The sequence below is a fragment of the Clarias gariepinus genome, chromosome 1 (genome assembly GCF_024256425.1).
Source record: "Clarias gariepinus isolate MV-2021 ecotype Netherlands chromosome 1, CGAR_prim_01v2, whole genome shotgun sequence".
Taxonomy (NCBI): domain Eukaryota; kingdom Metazoa; phylum Chordata; class Actinopteri; order Siluriformes; family Clariidae; genus Clarias; species Clarias gariepinus.
This window is the reverse complement of record NC_071100.1, coordinates 27,875,808-27,896,499: the sequence shown is the minus strand read 5'-3', so window position 1 is coordinate 27,896,499 and position 20,692 is coordinate 27,875,808. Positions and strand designations below refer to the sequence as shown.

Below are 20,692 nucleotides of genomic sequence, written 5' to 3'. Positions count from 1 at the left end.
CAAAAAGTCATGCTTAGCTGCGTATACACTTCCCTAGTGTACTCTGATTTTTGTGCACAGTGTGCATTATCCATCACCCTTTTTTGGTCAGCACGCAGTCATGCAGATGGATCAGTATGTGAGGAAACCATGGCTTCCTGGTTTGTCAGGATGTTGGAAAAATTAATTGCTTGGCTCGGGCCAAAGTGCACAACATCTTAATTAGCCATCAGTGGGGGGAAGCTGTAGCTTTTTTTCTGCAGCACTGCCTGCTAGTGTGGACCTTTCTCATCATTCAGTTCATTTCATTTTTCTGTTTAATCATTTGTGGTAAATAGAAAAGACCAGGATACACAACCTTAACCCTTTATCATCAGTATGAGGTAGATATTAAAGACACACAGTTTCATTCTTCGAGAGCTAGTTATGAAACTTTGCTTTGTTTTCTCTCTGAGCAGATGACCTTCCAGCAGATCTGTAAGGACGTCCACATGGTAAAGACGAACGGCCAACAAGTGTTTATCGAGTCCCGTAACCGCCCCGCTCCTAGGAAACACGCAGCCACGGGTACACAAATTAATACATGAATACAAAACTCTACACTACGATCTATTTTCAAGGAGATATCTGCTTGCAAGGTTTCTCTTTCTTTCTTCAAGAGTCGTTTTCTCTTCTTTGAGCAGGTTCTTTGCGAGCTGTAGTGGATACCGTCCAAGATATGGTCCCACCCTCAAAGGATCCAGTCCTGTCTCAGCTGGTGAGGAAGGATCCGCCCAGTGCATATTCTTACCAGCAAATCAACTGCTTGGATAGCATCATACGGTAAGTGAGTGCATGGAGACATGTGTAAACAGTGTGTAAAGCACCTGATATGCGGAGAGACTAATGCAGTATGCCTGATCTCCAGCAAATACATGCCTGACGAACAACACCTGTCTTCATTTGTTTTTCCTCTCATACTATTGCAAGTTCTTAGAGCACTTTCACATGGGCAGTGAATCAAACCCTTGTTTGATGTAAAATCCCCTTTTTTTTAGTACAGGCATCTTCCTGTCAGAGCCCACAGATTGTCATTTTTTATTTGGTTTTATGATTTGTTAAATTAAAATTCGAATGCAAAGTGAGTCCTAGAAGACAAGAATATAAATCAACTATAGAAATCGGAAATTCTGATTATTTAATCCTGATTATCAAGTAAAAGAAATCAAAAGAAACATGATGACATTTCCAGATTTGATCCTTCACACACACAATTAGAAATGCGATGTGAAACTAATTCAGACCAAACACATACAGTAGCAAACCAACCATATCATCAGCACTAATAAGCAAGTGTTCGAATGGTGTTTCATATGCATAATAACAGAAGTACGTTCCTGCTGCAGGTACCTGGAAAGCTGCAACGTCCCAAACACAGTCAAACGGAAGTGTGGCTCCTCCTCCTGCACCGCATCCTCCACTTCTGACGACGATAAGCAGCAAGACACCCCCAGCAACCCGAAAGGTATCTTCCATTTATCATCCAGTTCCCCTGCTCACACTGTGACTTGAAAGAGCAAAAGACACTTTTTTTTAATGATCATTGTGCATTTGCTTCTATAATGTGGAGTATCATGTGTGCTGTAGGTCCAACAGTTGCTCTGGTTAGTGAGAGTGCACAACTGCCAACCCTGGCTTTACACAGTAAGGCAGAGAGTGTAGCGTCAGTAACGTCCCAGTGCAGTTTCAGCAGTACCATTGTCCATGTGGGAGACAAGAAACCCCCTGAGTCAGGTGAGCTGGTTTATTGTGCATTCTTTGTCTTTCTGGCTAGTCAAAGCAATATTAGTCTACAGTAATATCAAAGGATGTCATTTAAGTTCAAAGGTCAGTTTATTTATTCAGTAGCAGACAGTGTGTCACGTGATTTTATTCTGCCCATGCATGCTACATGTCTGATGTAACTTGTATGGGCGGTGTAGAACAATATTACTGTAGACCATTATTGTGTATTAACACCTGCCAGTTTTCCTGTTACAGGTGTTATATTATTGTTTGAATATTAAAAGTCTCTTAATCTACAATCTGGGTTGAGTTGCATATTAAAAAATTGAAAATATTTTGGAATATGCAATGAGGGTTTTCAATTTGAGACATGGATAATGACGACAAACAAACACGTCAACGCCAGGAAGTTTTAAAGAGAACCAGAGCTCATCATCCTGCTCATCAAGTTGCTCTGCAAGAAATCACTAAATGTTTCTAATGTGACAATGCTCTGACATGCCTTCTCCATTTAGTCCTAACAGATTTACATACCATGCACAAATGAGTAAACAACAGTGCTGCTCGTATAGGAACTGCACAGTTGCAGGTTCACACGGTGAAATGAAAATACCTTTTGTGGGTTTATTAATAATAAACTTTTTTTTTTCTTTCAGACATTGTAATGGAAGAAGCCCCTACCACCCCTATACCTGCCCCTCCTGTTCTTCGTACTCCTCCTCCTCCTTTACCTCCTCCACCTCCTCCTCCTGCTCTTGCTGCTACCCCTTCTTTGCCAACCTTTCCTGCTCCACCCACCCCTAGTGTTACAGCTGAGAGAGATGGAGTCAGGAGAGGAGGAGGAGCAGGAGCTGGGGGAGGAAGGCTTGGGTTGACCAAAGAGGTGCTTTCTGCACATACACAGCAGGAGGAGCAGAACTTCATGTGTCGGTTTAGAGACCTGAGTCAGCTGAAAGTTTTTGACCCAGCCTCCGTACTTCGACAGCATACTACCACACCAATAACTAGAGGTGGGGTTATAAGTCGAAATACAGTATACACAAAGGCATACACAAACAGAGCAGTAGGGTTCACACACATATCACTTCCAGCAAACAAGATGGATGTGTTTCAGTGTCATGTTTTGTGTAGTTTTGTGTAGAAGTGCTTCCAAATATCGGGTATACAGATATACGTCATTGTCTCAGCACACTTTCTAATGCAGTCTGCTTTTCTTTTTTTTTTTTAATTAAATGTTTCTGGTTATTGGTTTACCATCGTTACTTTCTAAGTTTCTGTTCAGCATGCCTCTAGTCGCTGGGATGGTCAAGAGGTAGTATTCTGTTTCATCGTGAATCCTTAAGCTTTGTGCTGATTTTTTACATTAAATACTGTTGCATGGTCCAGTTCTCAACAGAGCAAAGTAAATTATACAGTAAATTGGCTTTAATTATTACCCGCATCACCCTCGCAATTTTGACCGAACTAACGAATCTGTACATGATGCACTCAACATTAGTCTTTATTGGGCCTCCGAGTGGTGCAGTGGTAAAGTGCTGGCGAGTTCGATTCCCAGGTGATGCTGTAGCTCTCGCAGCCGGAGGTCTAGAGAGAGCTGATTGGCCGAGCTTTCTCAGAGGGGAGGGATGAGAGGTACTTGCGCAAGCGAAAGGAGCGGATAGCGCTGTCCTTGCCGCCCCCAACAGTGCGTGAGTGAGCAGTTTGTAAAGATGCGGGCAGCTGGCGTCACGTGGTTCAGAGGAAACACGTGATAGTCTTAGGCCCTCCCGACTGAGTGGTAGTAGTAGCCTTCATGTGGGAGCCCCGATTTTTTTTTTTTTTAATGGGAAAAAATCTAATAAAAAAAAAACATTAGTCTTTATTTTGTACCAGACTCTCAAGTAATTCTTTAATTCCTTATATGTTTCAACACCACCCTCTTCAATCTGGTTCCAGCAAAAAGCATTCAGTATTTCTTATTTCCTTAATTCCTGTGATTGGCCATACAGGTACAATTCTACAGAACTGGACCGGTCCATTGGATAAATTCTCGTCAGCCTTTAGCACCTGGTTTAGTGTTGCTTCCTTATAGACAGAGTGAACTGGATGTGGTATCAGTTTGTTTTTGTTTTTCTTCCTAACAAAAATCCTTTTCTTTTTTTTTACTCTCAGGTGCGCGCTGTTCACGTGATTACCCTGCTATGAGTAACAGTGGTCGTCGGCGTGGTAGAGGTGGTAAAAGGTTGAAACATCAGGAGACCTCAGAGCAGGGGAGCTCCTTAGGCCAGTCAGGCCCGACAGGAAGCTTCACCATAGGTGCTCCTGCTCAAGAGGGTGTACCTAACCCTTCGTTTCCTCTTGTTCCCCCTACAACCTCATCGTCTTGGCCTCCTTCAGTGGGCTCCCAGAATAGTCTGCACTCTGTGCCCTATCCACCAGGCATGCTGCCACTTTATCCACTCTACCCACCCCTCTCTCAACCCATCACTGACCCATCTATGCATACTGGCCTTCGCTTTCCCTTTCACAATCCTCAGGTGGCTCCTCCCATGGTGCCTCCAATGATGGCATTGGTACTTCCCAACTACATGTTTCCACAAATTGGCACAACCATGGCCCAGCCCGGTGCTGCAGCTATTCCTCAGCCCTTCTACAACCCCAATGTGTCTTTTCAGTACCCCACAGTTAGCACTGCCCCTCCAGCACCCCCTCAGACAGTAACACCGGCCCCAAGAAACCCATCCCGCTGTAGCACACCTCAGTCCTGCAGCCAGAGAGAAGGAGGGGTGGAAAGGGAAGGGACAGAGTCACCCCTTTTCCAATCCCGATGCTCCTCCCCTCTGAATTTGCTTCAACTGGAGGAGTCACCCACCAGTCGGCTCGAGGCAGTGACAGCATTGGCATCTGGGCAACAGGCCACACCTCCTGCTGGTGGACAAGGTGGTGGGGTTGGAGGTCCGGCAGCAGCCAATCAGAGAGGTGCAGCAGTAGAGGACTCCAAAGAGAATGAAAATGTGAGAGACGTTGCATGGCTTTTAAAAATAAGAATTTATTTGTGCAGGAGGTTTCTGCAAGTGGCACTGCTCAGAGCTAACCATTTTAATGATGCCAGTTTTCATTTGTTTAAAATTATATTACTTTTCTTAAAAAAAGAAAGACACACTCAGATTATTTTCAGTGACCTCTGTCCATGAAATGCAATATGGCTGTGTTCTTTACTGTTCTTTGTTCATTATTCCCCTTCCCAGGGAGAAACCAATGAGTCAAATCAGGATGCCATGTCCTCCTCGAGTGATCTACTTGACCTACTACTGCAGGAGGACTCCCGATCGGGCACAGGCTCAGCCGCCTCGGGTTCTGGGTCCTCAGGCACCGGGTCCTCAGGATCTGGCTTAGGTTCCTCAGGCTCTGGCTCCAATGGATGCAGCAGCTCAGGGAGTGGAACAAGTAAGTATTCCTAGTGGGTCTTCATGATAACTAGGGCTACTCATGACTCTAATTCTTATAGTTGAGTTTTTTTTTACTTTACTTTTTTTTTTTTTTTTACTCATCGTGAACATGCCAATATTAGGCTTTCAGTCTTTGAATTAGTCTCTGGGACAGAATATCTATGCAACATGCTTTTTTTTAAGGAAGCATAAGGATGTATTTTTTTGGGTTTTTCTGATATAAACACATAATTAAAATTATACATATTGTTTTGTAGAATATTAAGTTAGTGGTACTGAAAGTATTGTCAAGTGCATTTGCAAAACCCATCAAGCACCATGATGAAACAGCTCTTATGAAACCGTCCTAGGCTTAGAGCTGTTTATGAAGGCTTTACATATCATACGTAGCAGATACATCTCAATATTAACTGTTCAAAGGAGGTTATCACAAAACAATTCCTACTACAGGTATATCCATTTCACCCAAATGGTGATGGGTTCTGCATTGAGTCTGGTTTCTCTCAAGGTTTCTTCTGGCAAAAAGGTTTTGACCAGGGGTATCTTTAAAAAAAAGCGAGGCAACCCCAAGAAGACTGTGCCAGCTGTTAAGCATAGTGCTGAGATTATCATGCTTTGCGGTTGTTTTGCTCCAAGTGGAGCTACAGTAGTGCATTGCACAAAAAGAATGGAATAATAAAGAAAATGGAAAACCTCAAAGTTGTTTCAATTAAATTTTATTTGTATAAATAAATGTCTTTACAGCGCTGCTTTGCAACAATGACAATTGGTAAAAGGTTTTTTATTAAAACAAATAAAATTGAATTGAAAAATTAAATTGTATAGCGCTTTTAACAATTGACATTGTCGCAAAGCAGCTTTACACAATCAAAATAATTATTTAAGTTGTATGAAATGTGAATGTGTATGAATGAAAATGATAAGATTGTCCCTGATGAGCAAGCCTATTAACCAACTGGATATATTTAAATACAATTAAAGAACAAATTTTTATATTGAGTTGGCGAACGATATGGAAGGTTAAGTTTTTCTTAACTCCTTAGCATGCCATGGTCAAGGCTTGCTCAATAAAAACTGTTATTATTGTAACTGTGGCAAGCCTTGGCCACGTATTATGTACTGTAATGATATGTTCATGGGGACATTTTTGCCAATAAAGGCTAAATTAAGCAGAATAATAATAATAATAATAATTCCTTCTTTTATTAAAATTGCTTATTCTAATTGTAATAATGTTGCTACATGTAGGCATGACAAGGTGTCTTGTTTCCTCCTACAGGAAGCAGCCAGAGCAGCCACACGAGCAAGTACTTTGGCAGTATAGACTCGTCGGAGAATGACCTCTCCCGTAAGCAGGGGGCAGGGGGCAACGGAGAAGCCCAGTTCATCAAGTGTGTCTTACAGGATCCCATCTGGCTGCTTATGGCCAACACAGATGAGAAGGTCATGATGACCTATCAACTGCCCATCAGGTTAGAAATAGAATATATACAGTAGACACATAAACATCATAGTTAATGGAGAGAGACACAAAGAATACAAGGGCTGTACTTACTGCATATGAAGCGTTTACATCTTCCAATCGTTTTATACTTTATGCAAACACTAGACGTTTCATTATATTTCATTAATTCTGTGTGTGTGTGTGTGTGTGACAGGGACAGGGAGACTGTACTGAGTGAGGACAGCATTGCATTAAGAGCCATGCAGAAGCATCAGCCTCGGTTTACTGAGGAGCAGAAGCGGGAGCTGAGTCAGGTTCACCCCTGGATCCGCACAGGACGCCTGCCTCGTGTCATCAATATATCTGTGAGTTTTCATTAAGAAGTCTTTTACAGGCTTTTACCCAATAATTATCACAAGTCTGAGAGACTTTAATTAGCACTTAGAATATTTATATATTTTATACATCATATTAAGTCCTATGAACTGCAAATTTTATTATGAAAAGCTTTTAGATAGAAGTTTGGATAAAACCTTCATTACATTCAATGTAAGCCACTGATTTAGGCTGTAAAAGTGAGGCAGTTGGCAGAAGTTATTGTTATAATTATTCAGAAGTGAATTATGTCTAGTTGTCTCCATTAAGTAACTCGGTGTAAGAGCACATCTAATCACTGACAAATGGCAACTTCACTCTTTCACTTTCTGCATGGTAAAACAGAAGTAAGGCATTTTGCAGAAGAATGTGCAAGCTAATTAAACGCTAGTCACGTTGTAATGAAGATAACGGACATGATTATGTACTATAATATATTCTAATCATATATATTTTTTTATTATTATTAAGCCACTCAAATCCCTATAATTAAGTTTTACTAATGAACTAATAGCATGTTTAAATGTCTACAACCCCAATCCAATTTAAGAATTTAACAGCCCTGTGGTATGAGTCGCAAAATACTGAAAAACGACTAAAAATGATCCACATACGATGTTGGCTTGTTTTTTCAAGATCTTTTCCTGACCATGGTATTACTTCAGTATTGGTTGTGTAGTATTTAATGTGCAACCCGTATTAAGGTGTAGGTATTGCAATTATTACAAATAATATCTATCATCATAATCTGTCATATTAATGCTAAATTCTTATTAAGTGTAATTACCTGTGATCTATTTTTTTAATTATTGTTTCTTTTGTATTATTATATTGTCTTAAGTATTAATAAGCTCATTTCCTTAATGTCCATCATGAATCACAGAATTACACACTAGAGGCAAATTTTCTCTGTCTTTTGTCTCATAATTGCAGGGATGTGTGGGCTGTAAATCTCCTCCTTCAGCGCCTCCTGCCGCCCCCTTTGACGTGGAGATCCATGAGATGGAGCTGTGCAGCGTGCTCGATGTGACAGAAGATGGCGCCACCGGCGAGAAACGCATGCAGCCGGACACAGCTATGGATCAGGGAGAGGCACAACGTCGGATCGACCAAGATGAGAAAAAAGAGAAAGCGCCGACAAGGATGAAGAGATTTGTCAGAGATCAGGAAATGACAGCTGAAGGACAGGAAGTTGCCTCACAGATGGAGGAGGAGGAGGACAGGAAAGAAGACCATGCGACTGGCATGAGACACTGATTTGATACTGTTGTCCCACGACTGGTGGGAAAGATAACTTTGTAATTATAGTGGATGATGTCAGCAGTGGGATATTGACACAAAAAAAAGACTGCAGCACTAAATGCCAAGTGTATTGAATTTTGGGCACAAGTCTTTCTCGTTTTGTTTTTTTTGTTTTTTTTTTCAGATAAGATACTGTAAATATTAAATAGTACAGTAAATTGTGAGGTTTACCAATGACACTGTGGCTGGCGAGTGGGATTACTTTTTAGGCTCTTAAATTAAAATGGCACTCAGATTTGTTTTTATACATGTTTAAAAAAACAATTATTTATTTGTATAGCTAAATGCAGCTCAGTAGTGAGTAAAACTGCAAAGGCTGACAGATGATGAATGTGGAAGAGAATGCCACTTTTATCGCGAGACTGTGACACCACTGCTCTGCACACTGCCCCGGTCACTTTTACATACATTAACAGCATTGCAGATGCTTTGACTTCCTAGTTCGATCATTTCAGTTGAACTCAGACTGTGTGATGTTATGAAGCTCTACCCAGCCCCATTAGTGTTACTAAAACCTAGTTGTGAGGAGCTTTACCTGTAGTAACACCTAAAAACAAGAGCGTACATACAATATGCAGGCTTCGGGTCGGTATCACTGCCTTTCGCAGGTGTTTGATCTGCAGTTTACATGTGCGTTTAGACCAAATCTCACAGGTTGATTTATTTTTTTTGAAGGTTCATTAGTATTTTTATACATCACTGGTGTAGTTTCTGTTCAGAGATTTGTACTTGTAATATCTCAGATGTTTGTTCAATCCATACGGATTGCCTGTTAATATTTCCGTTGCTGTTTAAGGCCAATGACGCTTTTTTTCCCCCCTCTCTCACTTTTATATACAGTGTCTTAGCTAGCGGCATCCTCGGTTACAGAGGTGCATGATGGGTAGGAGGACAGTTACAGGGCATCAAGGAAGCACAGTGATGCATGTGTGGTCCCATTTTCTCTTTAGTGTCTCGCTTTAGTTCTGTGCTTGGCAATCAGAGCAGAAAATGATAGGCTTAGTGTAAAAACCAGTAACTGTGCAAAAAAGTGAGTAGTAAGGGCCAGACAATCCTAACATCCTTCTCTTTTCTGTGTCATTCAGTTTAATCATGTACTCCGCTTTACTGGTCTTGAGTGGTTTCTAAGTATTTTTGTGAATTTCTTTGTATTGGGGGGGGGGGATGAAATAAAATCTGAACTTTCACCCTTTTGTAGCATGATGACATTTTTCTCTACACCGGTTCATTGCTTACAGTAAAATGCCTTCAGAGTAGAAGTTAAATGTTTTTTAATTGTTGTCCTTAACCTCAGGCTTTTCTAGGTTAAGGCAAGAATGTCGCCCGGGCTTTAAAAAGGTCTTGACGTGGCCACACTGTGGTGTTTTCCAAGCACAAACATTGTGGCATAAGCAACACACACACACACACACACACACACACACATAGAGTTGTCTTGCATTCCCATTTTAATTTTGTATAATGTATGCATGATGTATGCATGATGGAGAGAGGCACTCAAAGATGATTGTGGGAAAGACAGACAGGATAACAAGATGCTTGCTCATACCTGTGGGTTAAAAAACACACACACACACCCAGCTTATACAGTACTTCACATCAGAAGCGTGTATGACTGAGACGGGATCCTAAATGTAAACCGCTCTATCGCTGCTAATGTTGAATCCAGTGAACAGACAGACGGGGATTTAAAATACAGTAATGAAATGTTTTTGTTAAAAATGTATATATTATTAATTTTATATAGGTGGGTCTGTTTTTGTCATTCTGAAAGACAGAGAGCGAGTGAAAGAGGGAGGGCAGACTTCCAATAGTGTTCGGTCCTTGAATCTGTGGACTTTAACTGCCGCATGCAAACACCAGTATCACTGTTTAAATACGGAATCCTTAACCATTTAATAAACATCACAGCTGAAATCCAAACACATCATCACCTCCTGGAATCACACACACACACATATACATACACTGATCCTTGATTAGGTGTGTGTTTGGGTGTGAGGGCGTTTATCTTTCCTTCATTCCAAAACTAACAGCATCTGGGAGCCATTCACAACCTTCTCATCGTCTCTCTCTCTTTCTCCCTCTCATTCCCACTTGTCCTCTTTTCAATCCCCCCCTTTTACATAGCCACCCTGCTCCCTCTCCACGCCCCTACAGTCTCCTCCTGTCCCACGTCCCTCTTGCCCTGTCCTCGTCCTCTCCTCTCTAAAAGGCAGGATGAGGGGTGGTGTGTGTGTGTGGTGTGTTGGCCTCCTGATTTTGGGGGTGCGATGGATACAAGGACAAAGTCAAACCAACTTCACAAGGTGAGTGTGTGTGTGTGAGAGTGAATGCATGCATTCACTCTGCTGTAATGTGTGTGTAGGGTTGGCAGGTTCCTGCAGGACTAAGCACCATTTTATTTTTTAAGTTCTGTATCATTGGTGTATCATTGATATCAGAAGAAACAAATTTTGAGCTTTTTATTGTAGTGTGTTTGTGTGTGTGTGTGTGTGAGAGAGAGAGAAGGAAAGTGTCATTTTGAATCAAACCAGCTGTGTCTAAAGTAATTTAAATTAATGTTTAATTAATGCATTACAATAGGATTTCTGAGGGAGAAATTATAGAACAGGATTTTTCAAAGTTTGTATTCAATTAGTTTAACTAATATACAATTAATAATATAATAAATATTATATTGTAAACAATTAATGAGTTAACATGATAATAAAACTAGTCTGTACAGTATGTGCAGTAGCTGTGACTTATATACTGTAGTTAGGCAGTTTGGTGATTATCAACTTTAGAATGATTAAATCCTAATCCAAAACAATAATCCTTTGAGTAAATGTGTTTTATCTTCATAAACACAGTCTATTTAGTGTGTTTACCTATATGTGTTTGGTCAGAGCTTAAATGGGAAATGGAGTCTGTTTGCTGAAACTCTGCTCCAGCACCACGTGCACTAAAGAAGGAGCTGATGGTTTCAGCTCTCAGGCTGTTTCTGTAGCCACAAACTAGTTTAATCATGGTTTTGGATGAAGCAGAGTTTGTGCCTGACGTAACAATGACATCATAGTTGATTGATCTCCGGTAATAACTGTTACATTTTCATTCTGACACAGATGAAAGCCCATCAAAGCCAGAGACCTGTTTTATGACGCCTTTGATTAACACTAAATTGCACCGTGTTTGATGTGTGTTGGAAACGCTATATATATATATATATATATATATATATATATATATATATATAGTTTGTGTCTAAATATAAATGATGAGAGAAAGAATAAAAATGCTTTCAAAGAACATTGGCATTTATATTACATTTTTAAATTAAACAAATGTTTTTCAGGGTCGTGTGTGTGTCTAAAAAAGAGAGAGAGTGGGGAAAGATTCTCTCAGTGTAATGACTAACTCGATATAACAGCCATCTTTTAGAGTTTTTAGGGTGTGTGTGTGTGTGTGTGTGTGTGTGTGTGTCCTCAGTGGCCCTCCCTAAGGATCTGGAACAGAGTGTAGCTGTTTGGCTCTTGAAGGTTTGCGGTGTGTGTGCATGTGAATATGTTTGCGTTTGCTAGCCAGCCTGTCCACATTGCTGCTTCTGGTGCCAATGCTATGGCCATGCAGAAATTTGTTTTTCTACAAAATATGACCCCCAACCCTCCCCCCTGTCCTACTGTATATCTCTTCAGGCCAGTTTTCCGATGTGGAGGTCATTTAACAACAACTTCAGGCTTTGTGGCTAGTGAAGACTTCCCCACTCACTACAAACCCAACTCCAAATGCACCTGGTACATCAGCGTAAGTAAATGTCCACATCACAAGTATAAAAACTGAACAGCGCAGCATGAACGAAGACAGAGTCTCCAAAATATTCCTTAAAGATGAATGTATACTTATACTTTTCCCTTTCCCTTTTATAATTTGTAAAAGTTTTCATTAGAATTGTAGTGGAAGCCATTTGTTCTTTAAAAAAGGAGGTAGATAAGGGATCTTGGCATCATAAATAGCTTCTACTTGCAAACGGGGAAACAGTGCTCTATAAATATAACATTTATAGCTGCTCCAGAGGCACAAGTAACAAACACTTAGCACATTAGATTGAGCGATAGATCTTTTTTAAGACTTATTTCTTGCTTTGGAAAGCAGTTCTAAGTTACTGTTCTCTAATCTGATTGGATGTGTTTTTGATGAATCTGCAGCCCCAACACAGGATTTAAATCACAGGTTTATATACAGCCTGGACAAAAAAATTAAAATTGCACACACTTTAATTCAGTCAAAGCTTATATTGCTCCAAAGTCCAAACTTTATGCTCCATAGAAAATTGAAGGCTTTTTTTTTTTTATAAGTCTCACTAACAATTCTTTCCTCATGGACACACAGCTGTTTAGTCCCAATCCTTTGAATGCTCTTATTTCCGCTATTTCTAGCTGTGATTTCTGCTGTCAGGCTTTTTTTTTTATTTTAGATGCAACTTGAAGCATGAAAGTGATCTCAATCAATAAAATCTCTATTTTTAAACCTTTTATTTTTTTCAACCATGATTAAGAACCATGGTTCTTCTGCAAAGTTGACGGGTCAGCATTCTCTTTCCACGTTTTAATACATTGAACAGTTCTTAACTCCAGTCATTTCATAGTCTCCTTTTGTTTTTTTTATTGCTTGATGCAGGCTAATAATCAAACTCCTCTGAAATGGTGATTTTTAAAAAAAAAAATTATGCCAGGCAGTGTATAATACACTTAATTAAATACAAACTTATTTTAATGATTTTATGTCTCAACTTTGACATAAGTTTATTGATCAGTTTACCAGTTTACAAATTGTGAGAACTGAATGTCCCTGTGTCCTTCAAATCCTACACATGGAGGATCATCTTCAGAAACTTATTCTGAACATGATGCTATTTTGTAATGCCATTAAAGCCACTGATGTATTAGCACATTACATTACAGAACAACGTTAACATTGAGTCGTACCTACAGGTTCCAGATGGTCAGGTGGTCATGCTCCAGTTCCGTATCTTCGACCTGGAGGCTGACCCTACCTGTCGCTACGACTACGTGGATGTGTACAATGGTCACTCGTACACGGTACAGAAGCTGGGCCGCTTCTGTGGAACGTTCCGGCCTGGCGCTCTCATCTCCACATCCAACCTCATGATGCTGGAGATGGTGTCTGATTCGGGCAACGGAGGGCGTGGATTTCTGGCCTTCTTCAGCGGTGGAAAGCCACATGTGGATGGTTTGAATCTTTTACTTGCTGCTCAACAATGTCGTCAATGTTGTCGTTAAAAATTATAACCCTAAATCTTTATATTTCTCAATTGGTTTAATTCAGAAACATGTAAACATGAAAATGAAATGTTTGATTAATCATAAATGTTTGTTTTTGGCCAAAGTAAAAAAAAGATTTTATACAACTAGAAAACTCAACTTTAACTTACGATATAATAACTCTTAAATTCTTTAACGGTTCTTTGAATAGTCACAATATCAACTAACTTGTCTTAAGGAAATGTTAAGATATATATATATATATATATACTAATAATATTCTTGCAAGAACAGTATTGTCAAATGCATTTGCAAAATCCATTAAGCACGCTTATGAAACTGGCCTTTAAGAAGACCACCCCGGAAAAGCAAGACCAAAGAAATTAATTTGGAGTTACCAGCTTCAAAAATCACCAATTAACATCACCTCAGATTAGAGCCGTTATGAAGGCTTTACAGATCATGAGTAGCAGATACATTAACTGTTCAAAGAAGATTATTGCATAATTTGGACGCTTTCAACATTTGCTTTAAAATGTAGAAAAAAAAAAAAAACAGGAACCATGGAGTTAAAAGGTGATCCTAAATTTTTGACCGTTGTATATAAGACAATCTATTACAGGTAATTTAGAGTAATTTTTGAGAACTGGTGTCTAAAACCACACTGTTTCCCACAGATAATCAGTTTTGTGGTGGCAAGTTGACAAAGCCTCAGGGTTCATTGAAGACTCCAAACTGGCCAGAGTCTAATTACCCAGCAGGCATCAGCTGTTCCTGGCACATCTCTGTAGCAACCAACATGGTGAGCCTGTCGATCCTCACTTCACACTTTTTTCTCCCACTGCTCCGTTCCATCGTTCTTCATTCTGGCAGTGTGAAATGATTACATTTGACACTAGGGAGCTGTAATTAGCTTACTGGGTTGTGTGAGGAAGTGTGTATACACAGGGTGGATGTATGTGAGTATACACACAGTCATGTATGGGTATGTGTGATGCCAGAAACTAAGACTCCATTGAAAGGATGTGTTTAAGAAGTGTGTGTGTGTGTAAGTGAGAGAGAGAGAGAGAGAGAGAGAGAGAGAGAGAGAGCGATGCATTAAAAAGCTGCATGAAAGACTCATTCTGATTTTAGCTGCACTTTTCGTTTCAATCAAAACTGTTAACATAGAGCTCCAAATAACAGAAATATCAATCCTCTAATCAGTGTGTGTGTTTGTGTGTGTGTGATTCCCTAGGTGATTGAGATGAAGTTTGAGAAGCTGGACATGGAGACAGATACATATTGCCGCTATGACTATGTGGCACTATTTAATGGTGGAGAATCAGACAATTCACGACGCATAGGCAAATACTGCGGAGATATAGCACCAGAGTAAGTCACAGAAAAATATTTTAAAATCCCCCTCACTCTTGTTTTTTTTTTTTTTCAGGGTTGTCCACTGATGCCACATCAGTTTTTCTTTGCTCTAGGTTAATAGTGTAGTATATATATATATATATACTTCCCAGACTTTTCCTCCAAATGTTTAAACAAGAACTTTAAACTGAAACTGTACCCAAGTATATGTATAAGTCTACCTAATGGTACTTTACAAAAAGATGACACTGTTTATGTTAAGACCTGACACTGGGATTATTTTTATTCACACTAACAAAGAGTATGAATATGTACAAAAACATAATATAGGCTGAACAACCATAAAATCACTGACAGGTGAAGTGAATAATATTGATTATATCATTACAGTGACACCTCTCACTCTCACCAAGGGGTGGGTTATATTGTTTTAAGCAGAAAATGTGAACAGTTAGTTCTGAAAGTTTATGTGTTCGAAGCAGAAAAAAAATGGGTTAGTACAAGGATCTGAGCAACTTGACCCAACTCTGGGTCAATTGTTATGGCTCCAAAACTGCAGATCATGTTAGGTGTTCACACATAAGTGGTTGTTAGTACCTACCACACATGATCAAAGAAAGAACAACTGGTGAAGTGGTGACAGGGTCATTGGTGCCCAAGCCTCATTAATGCCTTCAGTACTGATTGCTGAAAAAGACACCTTGCTGCGTACAGGACTGTGTAGCCTCTGGTAGGGATAGACTGGTGAGGGTGTGTAATGGGCATGTGAACACAATGGAGCAGTGAAAGAAGGTGGTCTGGTCTGTCATCTACATTTTATTTTACATCATGTGGACAGCTGGGTGTCTATGGATGTCTTACTTGGGGAAGAAGACATGCGAATGCAGGCAGTGAAATGCTTTGGGCAATGTTCATCTGGGAAATGTTGGGTCACGCCATTCATGTGGATTTTACTTTAACAAATAACACAGTTGCCGACCCCTTCATGCAACTGGTGTTCCCTGAGGGCAGTAGCCTCTTCCAGCCAGATTTTGCACCCTGCCACACTGCAAAAATACTTCACGAATGGTTTGAGAATGAAATCAAGATTGTTGACTGCGCTTCAAAACTCTCGATATCTCAATCCAATCGAGCGTCTGTGGGATGTGCTAGAAAAAAAAGCCTGGTCTTTGGAGACCTAACCTCACTAATCACAGGACCTAAAGCATCTGCTACTGATGGCTTGGTGTCAGATTCCTTGATTTGAGCGGTTAAGAGCTGCTTTGATAACAAAAGGGAAACATACTGTAGACATCGTTAGGCAAGTGACTTTCAGGTAATGCCATCACTGAATATTTAATATAGAATTATACATGCATCATATAGTACATATGGTATAGTGTATATATAAAAAGATGTACAGTGCATATAGTTGTTCTAACATTTTTAGACCTAATTTCTGCCCACTATATCTGATCTGCAGCATATCTCCACAGACGAAAAATTCCAACACAGGTCAACAGGTTCTGGAGATTTTAGTTCATATTGACATGAGGTGCTGCAGATTTGTAAATCTCCCTTTCCACCACATCCCAAATGTGCTCTACTGGATTGAGATCTTGTGACTGTGGAGTCCATTTGAATACAGTGAACAATATCATATCATAATTATCATTATCATGTTCAAGGACCAACTTTGAGCCGTAAATCCTGAACCGTAAATAAAAATCAGGATGGATTTATGCTTTCATGTGTTCTATGTCAAATTCTGACCATACCATCTGAATGTCTCTGCAGAAATTAAGACTTCTCAGACAAGGCAACAGTTTTCTTATCTTCTGTTGTGTTTTCAGTCTTGCAGTTTTGGTAAACCCATGCAATTTTAAGCCTCAGTTTCCTGATCTTAGGTGACATGAGTGGCACCCAGTCTGGTCTTCTGCTGCTGTAGCTTATCTGCTTCAAGGCAGTAAATTCAAATATGCTCTTTGGCATACCTCAATCGTAACAAGAAGTTATTAGAGTTACTGTTGCCAAGCTTAAAATTTTATCATGACCGTTACAGTTTGAACCTTTATTACGCCATAAAAGTCTGGCCATTCTCCTTTGACCTCTGGCATCAACTAAACATTTTTGCTGAGATGTCCTGCTGCTCACTGGACATTGTGTTTCTTTCAAAACATTCTGTAAAACCTAGAGATGGTTGTGCATGAATATCCCAGTAGATCAACAGTTTCAGAAATATTCAGACCAGCCAGTCTGGTACCAGCAACCATGCCACATTCAAAGTCACTTCCCGAGTCCTCCCCATTCTGATGCTCGGTTTAAACATCAACAGATTATCTTGCTCAAGTATACGAGCCTTGGTGCACTTAGTTGATGCCATGTGATTGACCTATTCAATGTTTGTGTTAACAAAAAATTTAACAGGTGTACCTAATGAAGTGGCTGGTGAGTGTATACCTTGACTTTAAACCCTACAACCCTGTTATTCAGGGGCAAACATGGGAAACATGGGACAAGGCAAGAACACAGTGTGGATGAGACAACTAGTGGCATGTTTTGAGGAGAAAACCCAAGAACCCTCAGGAAACCTGTGTGTAAATGCATAGAATATTACAGTAACCCGAGCTGGAACCATGGATCATGGAACTACAAGGAAGCAACATTACCTGCTGCACTAGCACGCTACCCTGTGTTTAAAGCTGTATTTAATTTAAATTTAATTCTGGCATAGAGTTAATATTTATTTATAAAATTCAACAACTCTCCTCAGGCCTCCACCGTATTTAGTCAGTTGTGAGTTTTTTTAAGGAACTGTGACCCATATGCAACAAATGTGGCAGATAAGGATTAGTTTTTTTAAAAAACACATCCTATAATCATTTCTCTCCATCACAGGCCAATCGTGAGCAGAGGAAATGAGCTATTGGTGCAGTTTGTGTCTGACCTCAGTTTGACAGGGGCAGGATTCATGGCACACTATAAGAGCATCCCACGTGGCTCCCGAATTGCAACACCAACCCTGGACACCGTTCCTGGACCTAAAATTGACTCTGACCTTGTTAACTCAGTGCCTAACCCTGGAACGACAACTAAACCCATGCGTAAAACTACACCTAAACCTAAAACAATTGCTAAACCTAAAACAACACGGAAACCTTTGCTTGGGCCGCAGAAGCCTAAGACTACCAGACCACCTCCCAAACCAGTAAGACCTAAACCAGCAAGACCTACAATTAAGCCCAAGCCTAAGCCTCCACAAAAACCTCCCAGTAGAGTTACACCAAAACCTGCAGCAAAACCAAAAGTGAAGGCCACAGCTAAACCAACTCCAAAGCCTAAGGTTAAACCAAATATTAAACCTGGTGTTAAGGCCACAGCCAAACCAGGCACTAAGCCCACACCTGCATCTAAAGCCAAACCCAAACCCAAGCTTGTTGTGAAAACTACCCCAAAACCAAAATCAAAGACCAAACCTGCCACCAACACAAGCACCAAGATCACCCCTACAGCAAACAAAAAATGTGAGTAGATCTACGATTAGTACTTTATTCTCTCTTGATGTGTTTGTGTGGGACAGTCTTATCTACCTTTGTTCTCCATCCAACAGTAGAGAATCCACATTGTGCACAGCCATGTAAGAGGACAGGCACTCTTCTGACCAGCTTCTGTCCCAACGACTTTGGTAAACTCCTACCCCCAACCCCACAAACCCCCCAACACACACACCCCCACACACACACACAAACACACACACAATTCCCCCACACTTTTAGTTTTTTTTTTTTTTACTCTTAATACAAAATAATTTATTGCCTCTAGAGATTTTTGATGAAGTTTAATTTTAAAGTTGGCTGCATAAATTAATATTTATCAGCAATTTTCTACAAAGCTGACAGGCATTCTGTGGATTCGGCCCAAAGGAAACTAGACTGCTACGCTGCATAGCCCTTGCCTTTTACTCAACTTTACAGAAATTTCACAGTAATTTTAAACTATTTTTCAGAGTGCTCTTTTAAACATTGCAGAAGGTCTTCCTTGAGTTTTTTTTTTTTTGTAATTAAAGTTTTATGTCAGCCATGAGCATTTTAAAGAACGTCTAAATATCTGCTATGGTCTACATGTACTGTAAATTCTATATTCCTCCTAGTATCATGTAAGACAGCTGGCTAGAATGTCTGTTATAAATTGTCATAAAATAATATAATAATATTCTTATGTCCCCATCTACCTCACCTTGATCCCTTTTTTCTCAGTGCTGACAGGGAAGGTGACATCAGTTAGCCCAAGCTCTCGTGGCAGTGTTCAGGTGGATGTGTACATCATGAAGGTGTATAAGACAGGCAAACTTAACATCACCAAGAGAGGTCCAATTATGTCAGTCACTCTTACTGTTCCCTGCCCGAAATGCCCTGAACTTCGTAAAGGTACAGTATGGTTATGGTTTACAGCATGCATATAAATGTTTACTCTATAACGGACGTTCAAGTGAAAACAGGACTTGGACCAGATGTGAAGTAGACAGTTCAATCATGGTTTCGGGATACTGAGGAAAAAAAATCTAATCTGATGGTATTTAGATATAATTAATTGTCAATTGTTTGTGAGGACCTTACAGCACAGTGAGATGGTTTTTTGCTTATCCCAGTTAGGAAGCTGGAGTCAGGCAAATTACAAATACCCTGGAGCAGATAGGGCTTATGGGTTCACTCAAGGGCTTAACAGTGGCACAGCTTGGCAGTGCTGGTGCTTAAACCCCCAACATTCTGATCAGAGCCTTAATCATTTAAACCACTGTCCAAGCACTAATGAAACACTTGGATAAGTGCCTTATTGTAGCACAGGGTTATATGGAGAAATAAAGTTCACCTTGTTATTCTGCACAACTAAAAGTCCCAGTTTAACTTGAACTCCCCTCATATTTTGTCATCAGCAAAGAAAACTAATTTTATTTGTTCAAATATAAACATGGTCACATTACAAAGGTTTAATTCCCTCATTTCTCACCATCTCAGGAGTAAACTACGTTTTGATGGGCCAGGTGAATGAAGACAGACAAGGCACTCTGAACCCTTCCAGCTTTGTCCTGCTCCATAAGCAGGTGCATGATAAAGCACTGGCCATGCTAGCTAAGAAATCATGCTAAGATCACTCCAGCTCCACCAATCACAGTGTGGCAAACCAGCACTAACATCGGAGGCAGGAAATTTGGGCTTAATATGAAACCTAACAAAAATATCACTTATTTACTGTGCTTAAACAGATTGTCAATGCATCTTGTTGCCACCACTACAAATGAACTGTGAGGTGTGTATCTACCTTTTAATAATATATTATTTACCTCAACATGAAATACAGAAACTACAACCTTTTTAAACTTTCACCAAGATGTGTACACATGAAACGAATATGTGGAGCAGATTTGTCACCTCGCAAAACATGTTGATCACAATGTATTTTGTATTTTTAATTAAAGGATTTTAACTACATTCTGGATTGTAATTTTTATGTCACATAGCTTGTTCAGGATTTAAAAAAAAACATCAACATGGTGAAAGATTATTGAGATATTATACTTAAATGAAGTATGGAAAATCTGTTAAAATCTGTTAAAACTGAGGATATCCATAAAAAATTGTCATTCAAAAAGAATTTTCCCTGTCCTTTGTATGAGAAACTGCATACTGGTTTCCTCCCACTAAACTGTGTTTCCAAACTGCCTGTAGTGTGTGATTACGTGTGTGAGTGTCTCTTTGTGGCATGCATTGGGTTGGCACACCATCCAGGGGGGACCCTGA

The 20,692-nt window shown here is 39.9% G+C and overlaps 2 protein-coding genes across 2 annotated transcripts in view; both read left to right on the top strand.

The window, feature by feature from the left end:
• per1b (period circadian clock 1b) overlaps positions 1–9,472 on the top strand; it is a 30,821-nt gene extending 21,349 nt beyond the window's left edge. The window contains exons 10-19 of the mRNA XM_053513651.1: positions 438–546; positions 663–801; positions 1,365–1,483; positions 1,606–1,752; positions 2,400–2,753; positions 3,895–4,736; positions 4,971–5,169; positions 6,451–6,643; positions 6,830–6,980; positions 7,924–9,472. Coding sequence (XP_053369626.1) covers positions 438–546; positions 663–801; positions 1,365–1,483; positions 1,606–1,752; positions 2,400–2,753; positions 3,895–4,736; positions 4,971–5,169; positions 6,451–6,643; positions 6,830–6,980; positions 7,924–8,247 — 2,577 coding nt within the window. The 3' untranslated portion in view covers positions 8,248–9,472. The remainder of the gene's footprint in view (positions 1–437; positions 547–662; positions 802–1,364; positions 1,484–1,605; positions 1,753–2,399; positions 2,754–3,894; positions 4,737–4,970; positions 5,170–6,450; positions 6,644–6,829; positions 6,981–7,923) is intronic.
• Positions 9,473–10,443: 971 nt separating this feature from the next.
• On the top strand, positions 10,444–20,383 carry pcolceb (procollagen C-endopeptidase enhancer b). Its single transcript, XM_053513966.1, has 9 exons — positions 10,444–10,601; positions 11,970–12,078; positions 13,266–13,524; positions 14,234–14,358; positions 14,794–14,930; positions 17,793–18,418; positions 18,505–18,579; positions 19,151–19,321; positions 19,910–20,383. The coding sequence occupies exons 1-9, from the start codon at positions 10,513–10,515 to the stop codon at positions 20,038–20,040; spliced, it is 1,722 nt and encodes a 573-aa protein (XP_053369941.1). The 5' UTR covers positions 10,444–10,512; the 3' UTR covers positions 20,041–20,383.
• Positions 20,384–20,692: the final 309 nt, after the last annotated feature.

Coding starts and splice junctions, on each gene's coding strand:
- pcolceb (XM_053513966.1), top strand. CDS start 10,513: ATGAGGGGTGGTGTGTGTGTGTGGTGTGTTGGCCTCCTGATTTTGGGG. Junction 12,079..13,265: donor AATGCACCTGGTACATCAGC/GTAAGTAAATGT, acceptor TCGTACCTACAG/GTTCCAGATGGTCAGGTGGT. Junction 13,525..14,233: donor TGGAAAGCCACATGTGGATG/GTTTGAATCTTT, acceptor TGTTTCCCACAG/ATAATCAGTTTTGTGGTGGC.